Genomic DNA, 16,775 nt, shown 5'->3' with positions numbered 1-16,775 from the left:
TCGGTTTGTTGTCTCGTTCGCGTGGTGTCAATTCTGTCGACACAGCACCAAACTCCTTTTAATATTTTAATGATATTTGTAAAAAAGGAGAACCGGTACTCCAGACCTCAGACCGTACGCGAAAGAAGGTGGCATCGCGAGAGGCCTCACGAAAAAGAGTTGCAATCAACAGAGGTAGGGTGTCTAGAAGGGACGCCTGGTACGCATGTCGCGCAGTGTGGCCTGGGAAAAGCCCTGCGCCTTGGACTCCTCCTGCTGCTTTGTCTCGGCCACGAGCTTCTCCATGTAGCACACGAAGGTTTGCACCATCGAGGGCGCCTGCTCACGGGAGAAGAGGCCAGAGCTGTTAGCCTCCTCCTCTCTTTGGCACATAAATAAGGGGAGAATATTACGAACCTGCGAGGTGGAGAAGACATAGCGGTGGGGGTTCATGAGGGAGCCCACCACGACGCCCACCGAGTTCTGGGTCGACGACCAGTTGAAGATTGCTATAACGATTTCCACACAAAGGACAAAGGAGGAGTTAGACGAGATCAGCTCATCAGGTGAGGTCAGGGGCGGGGACACAAGGTACCGCGGAAGGGAGCGAATGCCAGGGGCTCCTTCTCCGGGAGGCGCAGGACGGCGAGACCGTCCCTGTGGACGGCGAGCGCGTTGGCCTTTGGGAACTGCTTGCTCTCGGCGTAGAAGACGTTGCCGCCAAAGAACTTCCACCGCTGAGCGGTCTCGAGATAGAGCGACTCGGCTTGGGTCATGGTCATGGTGTGATCCATGCCGTTCCACTCGTTGAAGATCGCGCTGAGCCACTCTTCGTCGCTCCTCCGCGACTTGAGGTTGATCGGCAGATAGAACAGCGATATGTAGAGCGACTTCTCCGTGATCGGCTCGTCCACCTTGGCCTATCGCACCGAGCGTCAGCACACACACCAGGGGTTGCACAGGGCCTGGACAAAGCGTCCATTGCAAGACTACGGGCGCACCTTGAGCTTGTCAAAGTAAAACTGGAGCGCGGTCAAGTAAGGCGCCTCGCCCTCGGTGACAGGATAGCGGCCGGACACGATGCGGCTGACGGCCTGGTGGGCCAGCAGGTGGATGGCGACGGGGTCGTCCACGGGGCTGGTCTGGTCGAGCGTGAGCCACTCCTGGAAGAGCAGCTGCACGGGTCCCTTGGCCTTCTCTTCCTTTTCCCAGGCGGCCACGACATCGCACACGTGGTCCTTCTCCGCCAGCTTCTCGCCCGTCTCTGTAAGCGGGTTTGGCGCCCAGTTGAGTGAGCTCCGACAAGCAAAGGCAATTGATGAATTGGCTGGTCCAGTGCTGGTTAACGCACCAAGGCCGAAGCGGTGTTTGGCATCGTCGGGATTGCCGCGGATGGCGCACAAGGCCCAGTCGCGGGCCGCAACAGCCGCCGGGCTGAGGCCGATGGATTCGATGACGTGCGTCATGACGTCCTTCACGGTAGCCGCCATGTCCACCCGGACGACGTGGCTCTCCCCGTCAAACGTCCACACCGTGCACGGCACCTGCTCCGCGCACTGTGCATCCCAAGAAGCGAAGGCGTGTACAGTCAGTGAACAGCTGAGGCACCGCACGTCTTTTCCGGAACGTTTTTTTTCTCGTACCCGAACTGCATCGTACTCCACAAACGAGGGCGCATGGGCTCTCATGCCCACCGCTCGAATACGGTCCAGGCGTCGGAGGCCTGCCTGAGCGAGCCGTTGAATGTCCTGCTGCGCCTTGGGCTTTGGAAGGTGCGGGTCAGTACGCAGTTGCTGCGGACACCAGACGCCCGCGCTCTCTGTTTCTTGGTGGCGGTGGTCATCCAGAGGAAAAGCCAGAGCGACGGCGTACCAGTTGTTTCTCCTCCGCCTTGATATGTTCGGTGAGGAAGTCCACCAGGTACGGACCCAGAGCACGGGAAGGGACGAAGAGACCACAGGAAATGGCGAGCAGCTCCCAGCCGCGGATGGTGTTACCGCTGAGCCACGCGAAAAGCCATGGTGAGCCAAGCACCTCCACGTGTGGAGGAAATAATGGCAGGCGACAGGGCTGTTTGCACGAACCTCTTGGGGTTCTTGGAGACTTGTTTGATCAGCTGGCAGTAGAGCTCGTCCCTGAGCTTGGGGTTGTCGATGCCCCTTTGGCAAATCTGCAAAGCAGTCAAGTCACGCAGGTGAGAAGCGCGGCAAGCGGCAAGCAAGCAAGAGGGTTGTTGTGGAGGTTGACGCACCTTTTGCATGAGCTTGAACGAGTCCAGCCCCTTCTTGGAGGGGTAGTCGCCCATGTACTTCATTACCATGGTGAAGATCTTGGTGGCCTCCTTCGCGAACTCCTCGGGGAGGCTCTTGGTGAGGGGCTCCCGGATGGGCACGTCGGTGAACGTGACCGAGGGCACGCTCAGTTCCGGCGTTGACGTTGACGCCGAGACGGACGGGGCCGGGGCGCCAGGGGCAGGCGGTTCGGTGGTGAGCTTACTGCGACTCCCCATCATACCCCGCCTCAGCGTCCCGATGCTGTTGGACAGGAGGTCGGTGCGCGAGTCTGAAAGCGCGACACCCAGTTAGTATGCCTCGTCAGCATTCGTGTGTGCGCGCAGACAGGCCGAGAGACGGAACGCATACTTTTCAACATGCCGGCAGAGGTAGGGGCGACGGCCTTGAAGTTGCTCTGAGCGAATTCGGTCATCTCGTAACGACGGCTGAGCCGAGCCGAATTGCGGTCGCTCATCGCGGGCAGAGCCAAGCTGTGCTGTCCCGATGATTCAGACATCTTCCGATAATACGCCCTGCTGCTCTTACGCGGCACGTTCCTCATTTCGAGAGGCTCGGCGACACCTCCCACCCTTCACACCACCTCCGTGTCAGCGACTGGGACACGTGAATCGAACTCACCAAGCTACGTTGGAGGAGCGCTCGAGGTACCTCGATTCTCTTCGAGAGCCCGCTCGCGAACGCTCAGCCCCGCTATCTGTGAGCTTCATGGCAGTCAAGTCTCTCTGCGTTTGTGGCCAGTGTCGCCCAGTCAGTGACGCCGGAATCCAAGTACCAATTAGAGGGGGGGGGCACTTACCGTAGACATGCGCTGCGAGAGGCGCTTCCGAAGCTTGCCGGCCGCCAGGTTGGTGTTCGCCGTGGTGATCAAAATCTCCACCATGCTCGCGGGGAATGAACCGGTCTTCCCATTCAACTTGCCCCTCCACCAGTTACCCTCCCTGCGCGGTTGTTAGAGTTTAGCCAGCTCGCCACATTAAAGGGAGAGAGAGAGAGAGAGGGGAGAAGGGCATCTGAGACCTGGCAAGGAGCTCGATCTTTTGTCCCTTGGTGAAGGAGAGCAGATTCTTATCGGTGACCACGTAGTCCTGCAATGCGACCGCCGTCTCGGAGTCCTCCCGCAGCCAGTACAGGTAGTCCTCGCACAGGCTGCAAATCTCCACGCCCTGAAAACGCCCACTCACGCGTCGTGTAAGCGGCCACGGAGGGCGAACGAAAGGTGGGAAAGGAGATCAGTGTACCAGTGGCGTTTTGATGTGCAGGGGACGACGTTGCATTCTTTCGTGGAAGTTGACTACAGTGCTGCCGGCGTCGTACGTGACCGGGCCGAGGTCTGGGTACGTGAAGTGCCTCAGAAGGTCCCTGTTGGATGGAGGCAGGAGAAAACGCAGGTGTCAGGGGCCATTCAAGAACAGACATGCGCAGCACGAACGACGTACCCGCTGTCCTTGTCGCGAATCTCGATGCCGTTGACATCGATGGCAAGCATGAAAGAGTCAGGAATGTCAATGTCGGTCGTGGCCATCTGCACTTGGAACAGCGACTTGCCGTAGAGCGACAGCTTTTGCGCTGCACGAAACCAGGTCAATACAGCATGCTGCGAGGGAGGGACACACACACACACACACACGACACACACACCACGTGTGATGACAACAGGACGAGAGTAGGTGTACACACCCTTCTTGAGGAACAGGTTGACCAGTCCGCTTTCGTTGAGCTCGAAGCCTCTGATCTTGTCAGCCTCTTCGTGGACGATACGAGTCCATTCCGCCGTGGACTTCTGGGGAATCAACGCTTGCGGAACATACCTCTCGCAGCTATGGGGGACCAAACAGTTTGCGCCACAGTCAGCACACTGCACCGCCGCAGCCTTACATCTCGCGGGGGGGGGGAGCCAATCTCGGCAGGCCTAGGTACGTACAAGTTCAAAATCTTGGTGCTCTGCGCGTCTTGAATCTCATCGATGAGGAACCTGATGCCGCTCAGCACAAGCGCCTGCTCGTGTGGGCAAGGGAACTTGCCTGCACGGGGCGAGCGCAGTGTGAGCAAAGAGCTGTGGGGGCAATGCCCAGCGCTAGAGTGCGACCGTCGTACCAGAAACGATATCGGCGTGAATCTGAAGCGTCTCCAAGCGGGCTTCAACGGGATCTTCGGGGAGGGTGGTGGGGTCGAGCCACAGCTTCTTCTTGAACCAGAAGAGCGACTCGTGGCCATACTTCTCCGCCTTGCTCAGCATGTCCGCCAGGAAGTCGCTGGGCGACAGCGAACGGCCTGCACGCCAGAAAACACCACAGCACTTGCGTGAGTGTGCGAGCCGCTGAGAAGCACATCCTCGAAGGCACAGTACCGAGGTTGAGGTGAGGATAGATCTCGAAAATGGCGAATTCCATGGGGTCTGCGAGCTTTAGGTTCTTCGAGGTCAGAGGGGTGAAGGCATCTGCAGCGGAGGGCAAGAGCCGTGGGTCAGTGAAGGTTGACGACGTGATAAACACCAAAAGCAGCTGCATGGAGATCCGAGTAGGCACATACCGGCAGCAGTAGCGCCGGCGCTGCTCATGACGCACGTGGACATGCCGCCAGGGACGTGGAACCACACGGGGATCAGTTTGCGTTCCTGAACGGAAAAGAACGTGAGGAACGGAAGTTGCTACTTATGGTCAGGTTTAGCAGTAGCCCCGTAAAAAGATACCCTGTTGGCTTCGAGCTCGAGCCTGGACGGCGGATACAACCGCGAGAGCTTATTCGCAAAGTGGAAGGACATCTCCTTCAGCTTGCCGTAGGCGTACTGTGCGTACTGGCCGATTTCGGTCGGATTGACGAAGTTCTGGGACCCACACAATCACAGGTAGGTTAGCGACACAAAAACCTGAAAAAAGAGTCTGAGAGAGTGAGAGTGGCGTGGTGCTGTTACCTGCATGAGATAGGACGCCAGGTAGGGGACAAAGTCGTCCGTGGGGTAGAACACACCGCAGAACGCGGAGAGCAGCTCCCACGAGCGCATGGTGCTGTCCCTGTGCATGACGAAACGGGATTGTGTGTGTGTGTGTGTGAGAGAGAGAGAGAGAGAGAGAAGAAGAGAGAGAGAGAGAGAAAGAGAGAAAGAGAGAGCGGGGCAGAAGCGGAGTGCGCGGGCCAAGAGGGAACAGACGTGGAGAGATGGAAATGCGCACTTGGAAGGGTTCTTCATCGTCTGCTTGATGACCTGGCAGTAGAGCTCATTGCGGAATGCGCGCAGAGAACCGCCGTTGGAGATACCAGCGAGGAAGACCTCCTTCAGCACATCAAAGTGAGCTTCGCCATCGACGAACCTAGTGATCACTGTGGCCGAAAATGCAGATGAGTAAGAGTGCACAGTGCAAAACAACAGAGGGACAGAGGCATTGTCCCGTACTCTTGAAGAACTTGACGGCAAACTTGATGAAGTTGGCGTTCTGGGTCGTGTGCAGAGGTTGCTCGAGTTTCTGCAGGAGGGAGGGCGCAATTGGTCAGCGGAGCAAGCTCGACAAGGAGAATCGGATAGGGGGAGCATTCGTGGGCGGCTCTCCGGCAACCAAAGATCGCACCTTGGAGTAACAGAGGATCTCCGAAATGGAGAAATCGCCCTTCTTCCTGCCCAAGGTGCGGATGGTCCGCTTCTTCACTCGCTCGAAGTTGAAATGCGTCTGCGCGTATTCTAGAATGTCGTACTTGCTGGCTTCATCCTTGCCGATCACGTCCGGGTACTGACTGCAGGCGGTGGGACGGGAGGAGCAAGGCCGTGTCGGTGGTGGTGGTAGGCGAGGGAGCAGGTGAGAAAGGACCGCGCAAAACATGAGCGGAACAGGTGGAACGCACTCTCCCGAATCGCCTTTACGCAGCATGGGCGTGTGTCTCTTTATCGTGGCGTCTCGTTTCGATGTCAAACGCCTCCTCAGCGATGCTGCAGCCGGATCCACCGCCTTGCTGCTCAAAATGCGCACAACACACCACGTGGTCAGAGGGGAACAGCACACAAAGGCCATCGAGAAACACCGGTCACGGTCACAGAGCTCGGGAAAAAGGTACCCCTTTGCGTCCAAGGCATCCTTTTGATCCCGCCAGGCACTGTCTGCGCCCAGCAATCCCGGCGCTGCGTCGTCTGCCGCGTTAACGGTCACGAGAGGCGAACTGGTCTTGTACATGCTCACCGTCGGCTTTTCATCGTAGAGAACCGAGTGGACGCGCGGCTGAGTGACGCTGAGCGCAGGGACGGACTTCTCATTCTTCCTCTCTTCCTTCATGAGCCTCTCCTCCTCGCTGCGCCTGGCCTGTTCTTTCGCCAACCTCTCCTCTTCCCTCCTTCTGCTCTCCTCCTCGCTCTTCTTCCTGGCCTCTTCTTTCCTCCTTCTGTCGGCCGCGATCAACACGGCATACCGACGCCGTTGGAGGAACCCTCGCACGACTGAGGAGCATCAGGAGGCCGACGAAAAGAAGAGAACCAGTTGGTCAGCAGTCCAAAGACGGCCAGCGAGACAAGCGGGACGTACCTGATTGGATGAGCTTGGCGGCCTGTCGCATCTCTGCGAAATAGTTGCGCGTCCACACCATGCGCCACCACGACTGGATGGTCACCACCTTCGCCCAGATCGCCTTGTTGCGGGTATTTTCCACTGCGGCGCTCTGTAGGGTCGTGCACCGTGTGAGCCCATAAGAGAAATCATACAACGACTACAACAAGCGGTTGTTTGGGCGCACGTGCCTGCGCCTCTTTCATGAAGACCTTGGTCTTCCCGAGCTGCCACTGCAGGCTGCCATCCTCACTGGGGCTGGGGACCTTGCTGAGAATGTTCTTGGCGACGGCAAAGAGGTCGAGCTGCCCGGATTTGTCCTTGTTTTTCGGGTCGTTGGCATAGCCAAGCGGTAGCAGCATGCGGTAGCGATACATGAACTCCTTCACCGGGTACCGCACCGGGTAGCCCAGGCGCCTTTACCATGGAGAACAACAAAGAAAGAGTCAGCCACGCCTCCCGGTAACCCCCGAGGGGAAGAGTGGTCTACCTAATCCTGATGGTTTCCATCATACCAGCATAGCGAAGCTGAGCCAGCACCATGTCATCATCGAACATCGCTGTGGACAACCATCGGTGAATCAATGGATGATCTTAGTATTGGGCAGCTGCGGGGAAAGCTGGCTTTGAATTGCGCAGTACCAGGAGCCTTCATGGTGTTGGGCTTGATGCAACGCACGTAGTGCGGCGCAGTGGCGCCGAGCGTGGCCATGAGCTCAGCCAGCTGGGCCTTAAAGTTTGTGCCCACGGTAGGCGACTTGGCCTGGCGACCCGAGCTCTGAGTGTCGACTTCCGAGAGCGGGAAAAGAGCCTTGACAAGAGGAAGCTTGCTGTCGTTGAGCAGAGCCACGAGATCCTCGGCCAGTGTGTCTCGGTTCTTCTCCAGGAAGTTGGCTGTCTCGTAGGCCACCTGGAGCCGAACCCCCAAACGAGAGGAGCCGGGCGTGAGTACATTAGGCACACGCGCGAAGCAGTGGAGTCGCTAGCGCACCTCGCCAGCGTAATGCTTGATGACGAACGCAGTTCGGGACTTCTTGGGGCGGTAAAACTTCTTGTGCGTTTTGTAGCCGTTGTCGATCTTCTCCAGGAAGGTCGTGTCTGTAGCTTTCGGGAAACGGCATTCCTCATCAAGCAACGAGATGATACCGGGCGGTCTGGAAGGTGCACCGACCGAGTTACACAGAGCGAGCGCAAACAATGCTGGAGTGACTAGCAGTTGAAAGCGTACCTGGTCTTTTCGATGAGATCGATGGTGTCCTGATTGTCGTTGAAGTCGATGTTATCCCACTTGATCGCTTCAGTCGAATATTCAGTCTGTTCGATCTTGAAAATGGTCTCGTTGAAATACTGCTGCAACTTTTCGTTGGCATAGTTGATACAAAACTGCTCGAAGCTGTTTACCTGCATAAGAGAGAGAGAGAGAGAGAATCGTGAGAGACGTCCGGTTGTGCAACCGGTGCGTTGTTAACGTACATTGAAGTTTTCGAAGCCGAAAATGTCCAGCACGCCGATGAAGGACTTTACGGGCTTGGGTTTGTAGATGACCTTGTTGATTGTCACCACAATCCTGCACAAGAGAGTGGTTGGTTAGATGTCGCACCGTGAGCCGGTCAACCTCGTCACCACGCGCCAAAAAGCACGCACCAGTCGAAGAGCTTGCTGTAGATCGCCTTGGCAAGCGCATCTCGTGCATCGGCGGCCTGCGCGGCCTTGAAGTTCACCTGGATCTTTTGCCCACTTACCACCAGCGTACGGGTGGTGAGCGCTCTGCCCAAGCCCTCGGGACTGATCTTCAGCAGTTGGCCAACGATCTCCAGCTCTGCGAGCCATCCCGACAAAGTGAGCGAGCGTAATCGCGTGTTGGCGATGGAGGTACGCACCCTGGGGGTTGGACACCTTGGACACCTCCGCGCCCTCGAATTGGACGTTTCCCAGTCGCATAATACCCGAAAGAATCGTGAAGAGGTGGTCTTGGACATCGGCCGACATGTCCATCGCCAACAAGGCTTGCTGTTCCAATTCACAGCGTTAACGGCCAAGAAAGAAGGGAGAGAGCGAGAGAGAAGAGAGAGAGAGAAAAACAACTGCGCCATGAATTCGTCTCTGAGTCGTACCCTCACACGGTTGTAATCCTCCTCGTCGTTGATCGTTGGCACCGACGTGCAACCGCTTTGGTTGAGGTAGTTGTACTGCTCGATGTCCAACAGCTGGTATCGCTCTGCGAAGAAGTGCAGCCACATTGAGATGTGCGTTGGTGCAGGCTTTGAGGCAAGACCAAGAAGTACCTTTCTCCTCTTTGTCAGCGCCTGCGAGGAACTGGTAAAAGATGTGGTAGTTACGCTCGCTCTGCGCCTGCCACACGAGCCGAGACTAGAGAAAGAGGACACAGTGAGCACATCGCTCAAGGTAGGAGATGGAGCGTTCAAGGAGGATGTACCCGCTCGAGCAAATCTGACGAGACACGTCATAAAGAAATAACTCTCAGTGCCAGTTTTCTTCACGTGGGAGGGAGGAGCGTGGGGGAGTGCGTACAGTTGCTGATCTTGGCACCGCAGATCTGACCGCTGCCTTCGAAGTGGATCTCAATGAACTTACCCTGAAGGCGGGCGTCAGTACTACGTTCTGAGCTTTGGAGCAAACATGAGGAAGAAGCCGTACGAAGCGAGATGAATTGTCGTTCCTGACCGTCTTGGCGTTACCGAACGCTTCGAGAATCGGACTGTAACGAGAAGTGGAGTCAAAATACTTGGACTGACCAGTCGCATTCGGACTGCGACACGTGCAGAGCAGAGCAGCCGGCGTACCTGGACTCCAAGATCTTCTGCTCCACAGCAGAGTGCTTGGTCGTGCGAGCGGCCAAGAATTGCAGAATGAGCTTGGTGGCTTCTGTCTTGCCGGCACCGGACTCGCCACTGTGCGAGATATGAGCGAGACGAGACGAGCGACATGAACGGTACACACACACACACACACATACACACCACACACACACACACACAAACACACACCCACATTCATGAATGAGCAGGCCCGCACCTGATGATGACTGACTGGTTGCGATGCCGGTCACGCATGTCATGGTAGCAGGCCTCGGCCGTGGCAAAAATGTGCGGCGCGGGACTTGGCAGGCAAGCAGCAGAGAGACGGTTCTGGTCAGCCAACAGAGAGGCCAGCCAAGCGGCACGGTGGAGGGGAGGGCAAGGGGTAAGTACCCCATGGACGCAGAGCTCGTTCCAATGTACTCGCGCACCACCTCCTGCGCATAGATGGGCAGCCGCTTGTACGGATTGAGGGACACCAAGATGGATCCAGTGTTGGTCTGTAGCAGGCCAACAGGACCGTGTCAGACGACACGGGTGCGCCAGAGAGATGCGGGAAGCGGGTGGGAGATTGGGAAGCAATGGAGAGCGGCGAGGAAGTTTGCTCACTTCCTCACTGCAGAACACGCACGTAAATGAGATTGTTGAGGTAGCGAATCTTGAGGTTCTTGAGGATGCTTTCTTCATCAAGTGTGTTCATCTTGATCATGTCCTCGATGCCCTTGTCGCCACTCAAGTGGACATCGGTCGTCGCCTCCCCACGAATCTCCATGCTGGCCTTACTGCAGTACGCCGCTCGGGCGCCTCTTCTCCTTCTTCAACTGCTCCTTGCTCACACTTGATCCTCTCCGTTGCCTCCAACGAGTCCTGCAAGCAAGGAACCCCCAGCCCGCGGGTTGAGGCCACAGAGCTCTCCCCTTATTTGCAGGTCGCCAAAGCCGTACCTCCGTAACACCGAAAAAAGAAAACGAAGAGGAAACCTGCAAGAAAAAAAGCAAAAAAAGACCAAGACAAAGAGAAGGATGAATTGGTTCTCGAAGCTCAAGAGCGACGGAGGGCTGGGCAATGCATTTGGCAGCCTGGTGGCGCAGGCGGCATCGTTGATTCCCGAGGAGTTCAAGGACAATGACGATGACGACACGAATGACCCCACCTACATCGAACCCACCCCCGAGCTGATCGAGTACGTGAGTCATCTCGCGCAACACCCAAGCACCTTCACCGAGTTCCCCATTCCTCGCGCCCCCGGTACCCCCTCCCATCTTTCCTTCTTCTTTTTCTTCTCTTTGTCTGCATCTCACTTGGGGAGTTGTGCAGAGGGTGCGTTTCCGTTGACGAGGGGCCAAACCCGGCACGCCCGCAAGATGCTCGAGATGGTGCCCTCCCTGCAGAAGCTGCGCTACTCGATGTGCCCCAGCAAGATGAACGAGGAGACCTTCTGGAGGTACTTACAGGAATCGCAAGTGCACCCAACTGTCACCGTGCAGAGAGACAGCAGTTCTGCTCAAACACGAAGTCTGTACACAGGATCTACTTCCTGCTGCTGCTCAACAAGACCAACGGCAAGACCAACAAGACAAACGACCAGAAGGAGGAGAAGGAGAAGAGCAAGGGGAAGAGCAAAGAGAAGGATGGTGAACATGGCGGTAGCGGCGGCAGGAGGAAGGAGCGAGACGAGGAACGCGAAGAGGGGCAGGACGTCGACGTACTCTCGGAGCACGCGCTGGAACGCTACTTCGAGAAGCTATTTTTTGATTACCAACAGGTGACGTGACCGCCTCTCGCCTCCTGATGACATTCACATACTTATCATTCAATCAAACACCACAACCACAACCACAACCACAACCACAACCACAACCACAACCACAACCACAGGAACTCTTCCTGGCGACGCCGGAGGACGTGCTGCACCGGCACATGAAGAGAAAGGGCGATCGCTACCAGCTGGACGACGGCATTGACCCGCACGAGGACAACTACTTTGCACGGCCAATTCGAACGCGGCCCCAGCAGCCGAACCAACAAACGGTCGCGTGAACCGGTGTGGCGGTTTAGCAATAATACACTGTGGCGGGTGTTATAGCACAGGTTGCTCTGTTGCGGTAAAGCAAGAGTTACAACCGCGGCGGGCAGCGGCGAACCTATTGAAGGTTTGAACTTCATCTAATTACAACTGCGGCGAACGAGCACAGCGGGCAGCGATCGCCCGCGCCCACGGCCGAGGCGGCGTAGTGCGAACCACACACCGGGCATGCCGACACCCGGTCGGTAGACTCCACCAGGCGCAGCGTCTGCAAGTCCTTCATTAGTGTGGCGCGCAAGAGAGAAACAACTCTAGTGAGCGGCACAGGCGGAGAGGTACCTGACAGCAGAAAGGGTTGTTGATGGTGGGCATGGCGTTCGTTTCGTCCTGCTGTTTACAGAGGTGCAGCTTTTCGTTCAGGTTGGCGGCGTCTGGCGGGTTGCGACTCAGGACCAACTGAGACCGGGCGAGGAGTAGAGGAGGAGGAGTGAGCGGCATGGTAGTGACCAAGACGTAGGCGGATTAAAAGGGGCAGTTACCTGCAGCAGACTGCTGGCTACGCCGTAGTTGTGAGCGTCGACGCTCTTGGAGATCGCCATGCGCACGGCGATGGCGGCATGTTGTGGCGTGAGGCGGAGTGTGGCCAGGTGCTTGGCCAGCACGGCCACCCGCTGTTTGATCACCGTCGCCTCTTCTGCACGACGGACGGCAAGAGTGTGCAGTGTGTCAGCAAGTGCGTACATCCCCGCGTCATTACCGGTCGGTGGAAGAACAGGCAGCGCACCTGGAGTTTGCTGTGGGTACTTGCTGAAGGTGTCGATCTCCATGAGGAGCAGAATGGCCAGCTTGTAGTCAATACAGATCTTGAGCGGCTTGAGCACCGCATTGACGTCCGGCACCGATCCTGTGCAGGACCCGGGGGGGGGCAGCGTGAGTCCACCCGCCAGCAACACGGAGATTGGGGGGGGGAGGAGGAATGTACGCAGCAGGTCGAGCGCGCTCTCGGCATCGAGGAAGGCTTCGCGGAACTGTCCGCTCTGCATGCGCGTCCCGCAGGTGAGCATCATGTTCGACGCTTGCCTGTTGTGTGGCGCACACAAGAGGGTTATCCACCTGTTTCGCGGCTCGCCAGAACTGGCGAGGAAGGACAAACTAGAGCAAAAGACTGCACATACCTGATGACGGAATCCGCTTGAGCTGCGGACATGGCGGGTGCGGGCGAGGCTGCGGATAGGGGCGCGGACTGTTGCTGTGAGATGCCGGAAGGCGCGGCCGCACTGAGGGCCGCGCTGTCCTGGCCGACAGGCGTGGCCGCAGGTGTAGGTGCGGTGGTAACCGCCGGCGGATCGTTTCGCCCAACTTCGAAGAGCACGTCCTTCTGTGTCGCTTCGCTGTTGCGTGGCTGGTCGGCGGGCTCCTTCCGCTCAATGGCTACCGCGCCCCGGCTGTCCCCCAGGCCGTCCCGCTTGAGCTTGGAACCGGTGCCGCTGGGACCCGTCTTTCGCTGGACCAGTCGCGCAGCCCGGGCCGTCACGGGCGTCGTAGATTCGCCCTTGTTCTCGGGTCCAGTATGCCGGAACACCAGACCTCCGCCGCCGCCGCCACCGCTAGCGGGAGCACCCGCTTCCTTTCTCTCTTGGATGGGCGTGCCGCCCCTTCGTCGCGTTTGCTTGCTACCCGACGCCGCTGGTGGCGGCGACGAAAGCTTAAAGACTGCCGGAGCTGCGCAGTTGCACGATCACCGACATGTACGTGAGCAATCCTGGTTGAGGGAGGTGTGTAGTGTGATGTGAAGCGAGGGAAGAGAAGGGGCCTGTACTCGAGTCGGCGTCTGACGCGACCTCGTCCTTGGATTTGATGGAGAATTTGAGCTTGGGACTGCTCGTCGAGGAAACTCGAGTCAGCTGCTGTACGTGCGAAAGTAAGAGCGAAGGGGAATGGGGGCAAGGTACGCAGGGCTGGTGGGCTGTTCATCCTCGCCCCAATCGTCGTCATCGGCTTCAGCGGTCCAGTCCGGCGCTAGAGCACAACAAGAAGGGTTAATGTAAGAGAATACTGTGAAAAAAGTAGGCGGAGAGGGTGCAAGGTACTCGCGGCGGAGGCGGCAGGTTGGGCGAACGGGTTCGAAGGGTCGAGGAAGGGGTTGACGGGTTGATGGGCGCGACCGCTTCCGGCAAACGGCTGGTGGGTGCCCTCGGATGACTGATCGAAATGGCTGCCCGTGGCCATGTTGGGGAACCCGTCGCTGGTGGGCGGCGTGGGGGCCGGCGTGTTGCCCTCTCTCGGGCTCGACCCAAACGACGCATTCGTTTGCGACAGCACAAACGTCTCAACCGCTTGCACCTAGAAGCACGCACGCGCGCCTGAGCGACCACAAACGCAAGGGAACCTCGGGGGGGGGAGCGTGATTGTGTCTGTGGCGCGTGCAGGGGCGTACCTCAGCGTCGTCCAGCAGGTTGTCAAAAACGGGGAAGGAGGGCGGAGCGCCGTGGGCCAGGGAGGCGCCGTTGGGCGTGGGGTGGTTGCCATCGGCGGGTGGGTCCTCGGTTCGCTTGGGCTTGGGGCCGGAGGCCAAGAAGATCGAAAACGTGACCTCGGCGCTCTTTTCTATCCTGCCCCTCGCCTCCACCTACAAAGCCACGGGATCGAGTAAGCGTGAAGTATGAGTGGACGTCCAACAGAACACCACAACGACCGCGAGAAAGAGGTGTACGGCATTGGCACCTTGAACTCTTTCGGGTTCTGAACGCAGCGCACTTCCGGAGTGCCCACCTTGGAGTTGCTCCACTGGAAAATGAAAGTGCTGTCGTAGCCGTCGATGGTGTATATACATCTCCCCTTCGTGCCTGTCGCGTGCAATTTCAAGCGGTGAGCACGCTGCGCGCGGGAAAATGCTCAGCTCGAGCAGCGTCGGCCGCCGTACCCTTGAGCGTCGTTCCGTAAGCGCCAAAATCGACCACCCCATGCGGAGGCACGATCGCGGGAGGGTATCGACCCCAGCTGCCACGTTGAAGAGTGCGGAAGGAGCGCGTGAGACAAAACGCAGACACGATTGGCGAGTGGACTCAAGTTTCAGTTTGGCACCACCGGTGAGCAGGAGTTCGTACTTTCCTGAGCTGAGCTTACCCGCTCCCCTCCTCATGATGGTTTCGTCGGTGAGGTTGTCCAAAATGATCAGCACCGACCTGCCAGAAGAGCGCGTGATGAGCGCAAACGACAAGGAGCTCAGCTCATGCGACCAAGTGCGAATGAGGTACCGCTTGGTGGCCATGATCGCGCGCCAGTCGGCGCCCACTTCGCCCGACTCGCCCGGCTCGTCTTCGTTTTCGCTCTCCTTGCCCTGCTCCTTCGTGTCTCCGCCGTCCTCGTCGTCCTTGTCGCCCTTTCGTCCCTTGCGGGTGACCCAGCCGCGGAAGCTTCCAGACCGCTTTCGCGCCTCCTTGTCTTCCTCTTTCTCCTTGCTCTCCTTCTCCTTCTCCTTCTCCTTGTTGTGATGGTGTTCTTTCTCCTTGCTGTGATGTTCCTTGTCTTTGTGGTGGGCCTGCTGCAGCTCCTCATCGACCTCGTTCTTCTTGTCCTCCTTCTCGAGAGTTTCGTCCTTCTTGTCCTCTTTCTTCTTGCCCTTTTTGCCGAGGCTGAACAGCGTCCTGCTCTTCTTCTTCTCGAGCGTGCTGCTCATTTAACCACTGTTAGGACATGAACGAGGAGGAAGAAGAACGCAGCGCTGGCGACGTACGCTGTGGGACTCATTGGGCTGCTTGTGGGCGTGACGGCGTGGGACCCGCTGTCTCGGCTGGGACTTTGGTCCATGCTGGTCTCCGAGACGCTCAGGCCGAAGGGAGCAGCCTTCTCACCACGCACCGCCTTTTCTCGTTTGCATAGAGAGAGGGTACAAGAGCTGACGTGAGAAGCAGAAGAGGGCTGCAACAAGAGGAACCTTGAAACCATTGAGTGAATTAATCGAAAGAAAGGACTACCTTCTCGCTGTCCTTCTTGGAGCCCGTTCGCTTGCGCCTCAGAGGACCCGAGCCTGTGCCCTTTTCGGCTGGCGATGCAATTTCCTCTTTCGTGGGCGAGATGGAGGGAGTGGACGGGTTCGATGTGATGGACGCAGCGGGTCCAGGGGTGGCGGGAGCTGCGCGGATCTCCATGACGGGCATGGGGGTAGCGCAAACCTTGCATCGCTCCAAAGCCAACGGGTTGAGAAATGTGCACGCCCCGCACATCCATTCGTTGCTCGACGCCACAGCGGGCGGGGGCGCCCCGCCTCGTGGATCGAAGTCGGCAAAGAACGACAGATCGTCACTCATCGATCACGTTCTTTCTATCAACACGGTTCAAGTCAAATGTGGGAACACACTTCTGCAGCCGTGCACGGCAGGTTGTGTTGGTGGCGATCGCCACCGACCTTTTCTAATTCGATTTTCTCGTTTTTTTATTTATTATTTTCCTGCGGGCAACACGTGGTCTTGGGGCAGAGCAGTGCCAGAGCTGCCGGTGGGCAGGTCGCCCTGTCCTCCTCGACGATGGACTTGAGGAGGAAGAGGTCGGTCTTCCACAGCGACAACCAGTCCTCGTGTGATATGGGGGATGAGGCCGAGGGGGGCAGGTGGAATAGGGTGATGATGAACTCGCTGCCCCGGCCGTTGGGGACCACACGCGAGGGCAGGACGACCTCTCGCCCGTCGGCACCCCACGCCAGGTAGCGGTCGATGACGCCCAGCTCCTCGTTGCTGGCCATCGTCATCTTGGCGGGACCGCAGGGGGTGTCCACGCGGTGGTGGTAGCGAACACGGTCTGCTTCGTCGTGGTTCTTTTGCAGATCGAGACAAAAGGCGTCCCTGTTCCACTTGCAGAGGTTCTCGGTGCGGTGTGCGAAGGCGAACACCCTCTCGGGTGGCGCGTCGATCCCCACCGCTAGCGTGTCGGCCTTGAGCATGGGTAACTCGACGGTCGGTATAGGCTTGTTGCTGGCCATCTTCAAGTGCTTCTCTACTTCGTGATTGTGTTGCAGCTCACTGATCTTGCGCTGCCGGCCCGGCCGCTCCATCTGCCGTCAGAAAGGCGCTCAGCAGCCGCATCTTTTTTGCTTAGATTTCACCACTAACTGACGGCCTCAAAATCGATTGCA

At 58.0% G+C, this 16,775-nt stretch overlaps 4 protein-coding genes across 4 annotated transcripts; 1 reads left to right on the top strand and 3 right to left on the bottom strand.

Moving 5' to 3' along the window:
* Nucleotides 1-183: 183 nt before the first annotated feature.
* ACA1_264090 (class VII unconventional myosin, putative) lies at nucleotides 184-10,390 on the bottom strand (the record flags this gene model as incomplete). Its single annotated transcript, XM_004341275.1, has 45 exons — nucleotides 184-318; nucleotides 397-488; nucleotides 575-899; nucleotides 981-1,243; nucleotides 1,331-1,535; nucleotides 1,623-1,772; nucleotides 1,852-1,978; nucleotides 2,064-2,149; nucleotides 2,231-2,541; nucleotides 2,622-2,834; nucleotides 2,922-2,967; nucleotides 3,070-3,211; nucleotides 3,291-3,436; nucleotides 3,512-3,632; nucleotides 3,710-3,839; nucleotides 3,951-4,090; nucleotides 4,195-4,294; nucleotides 4,368-4,544; nucleotides 4,621-4,710; nucleotides 4,803-4,887; nucleotides 4,963-5,097; nucleotides 5,185-5,284; nucleotides 5,444-5,591; nucleotides 5,665-5,734; nucleotides 5,837-5,999; nucleotides 6,108-6,215; nucleotides 6,318-6,693; nucleotides 6,779-6,901; nucleotides 6,987-7,216; nucleotides 7,290-7,359; nucleotides 7,442-7,709; nucleotides 7,791-7,953; nucleotides 8,028-8,200; nucleotides 8,273-8,366; nucleotides 8,444-8,618; nucleotides 8,680-8,809; nucleotides 8,914-9,017; nucleotides 9,085-9,151; nucleotides 9,237-9,250; nucleotides 9,332-9,395; nucleotides 9,458-9,569; nucleotides 9,604-9,711; nucleotides 9,836-9,919; nucleotides 10,012-10,118; nucleotides 10,250-10,390. The coding sequence occupies 45 exons, from the start codon at nucleotides 10,388-10,390 to the stop codon at nucleotides 184-186; spliced, it is 6,411 nt and encodes a 2,136-aa protein (XP_004341323.1).
* A 250-nt stretch (nucleotides 10,391-10,640) lies between these two features.
* ACA1_264080 (BSD domain containing protein) lies at nucleotides 10,641-11,658 on the top strand (the record flags this gene model as incomplete). The annotated part of the gene is made up of 4 exons (XM_004341274.1): nucleotides 10,641-10,866; nucleotides 10,936-11,062; nucleotides 11,146-11,383; nucleotides 11,497-11,658. 4 exons carry the CDS (start codon nucleotides 10,641-10,643, stop codon nucleotides 11,656-11,658), a joined length of 753 nt encoding a protein of 250 aa, XP_004341322.1.
* Nucleotides 11,659-11,780: 122 nt separating this feature from the next.
* Nucleotides 11,781-15,804, bottom strand: ACA1_264070 (uncharacterized protein; the record flags this gene model as incomplete). Its single annotated transcript, XM_004341273.1, has 16 exons — nucleotides 11,781-11,921; nucleotides 11,984-12,100; nucleotides 12,184-12,338; nucleotides 12,429-12,548; nucleotides 12,627-12,724; nucleotides 12,820-13,366; nucleotides 13,464-13,522; nucleotides 13,597-13,663; nucleotides 13,735-13,987; nucleotides 14,082-14,273; nucleotides 14,369-14,490; nucleotides 14,568-14,644; nucleotides 14,752-14,829; nucleotides 14,902-15,315; nucleotides 15,381-15,490; nucleotides 15,622-15,804. The coding sequence occupies 16 exons, from the start codon at nucleotides 15,802-15,804 to the stop codon at nucleotides 11,781-11,783; spliced, it is 2,733 nt and encodes a 910-aa protein (XP_004341321.1).
* Nucleotides 15,805-16,079: 275 nt separating this feature from the next.
* Nucleotides 16,080-16,694, bottom strand: ACA1_264060 (uncharacterized protein; the record flags this gene model as incomplete). The annotated part of the gene is made up of 2 exons (XM_004341272.1): nucleotides 16,080-16,217; nucleotides 16,299-16,694. 2 exons carry the CDS (start codon nucleotides 16,692-16,694, stop codon nucleotides 16,080-16,082), a joined length of 534 nt encoding a protein of 177 aa, XP_004341320.1.
* Between the last annotated feature and the right edge of the window lie 81 nt (nucleotides 16,695-16,775).

Source organism: Acanthamoeba castellanii, assembly GCF_000313135.1.
Source record: "Acanthamoeba castellanii str. Neff unplaced genomic scaffold scf7180000084770, whole genome shotgun sequence".
Taxonomy (NCBI): Eukaryota; Discosea; order Longamoebia; family Acanthamoebidae; genus Acanthamoeba; species Acanthamoeba castellanii.
The sequence above is the reverse complement of the archived record's forward strand: the minus strand, read 5'-3'. Positions and strand labels throughout refer to the sequence as shown.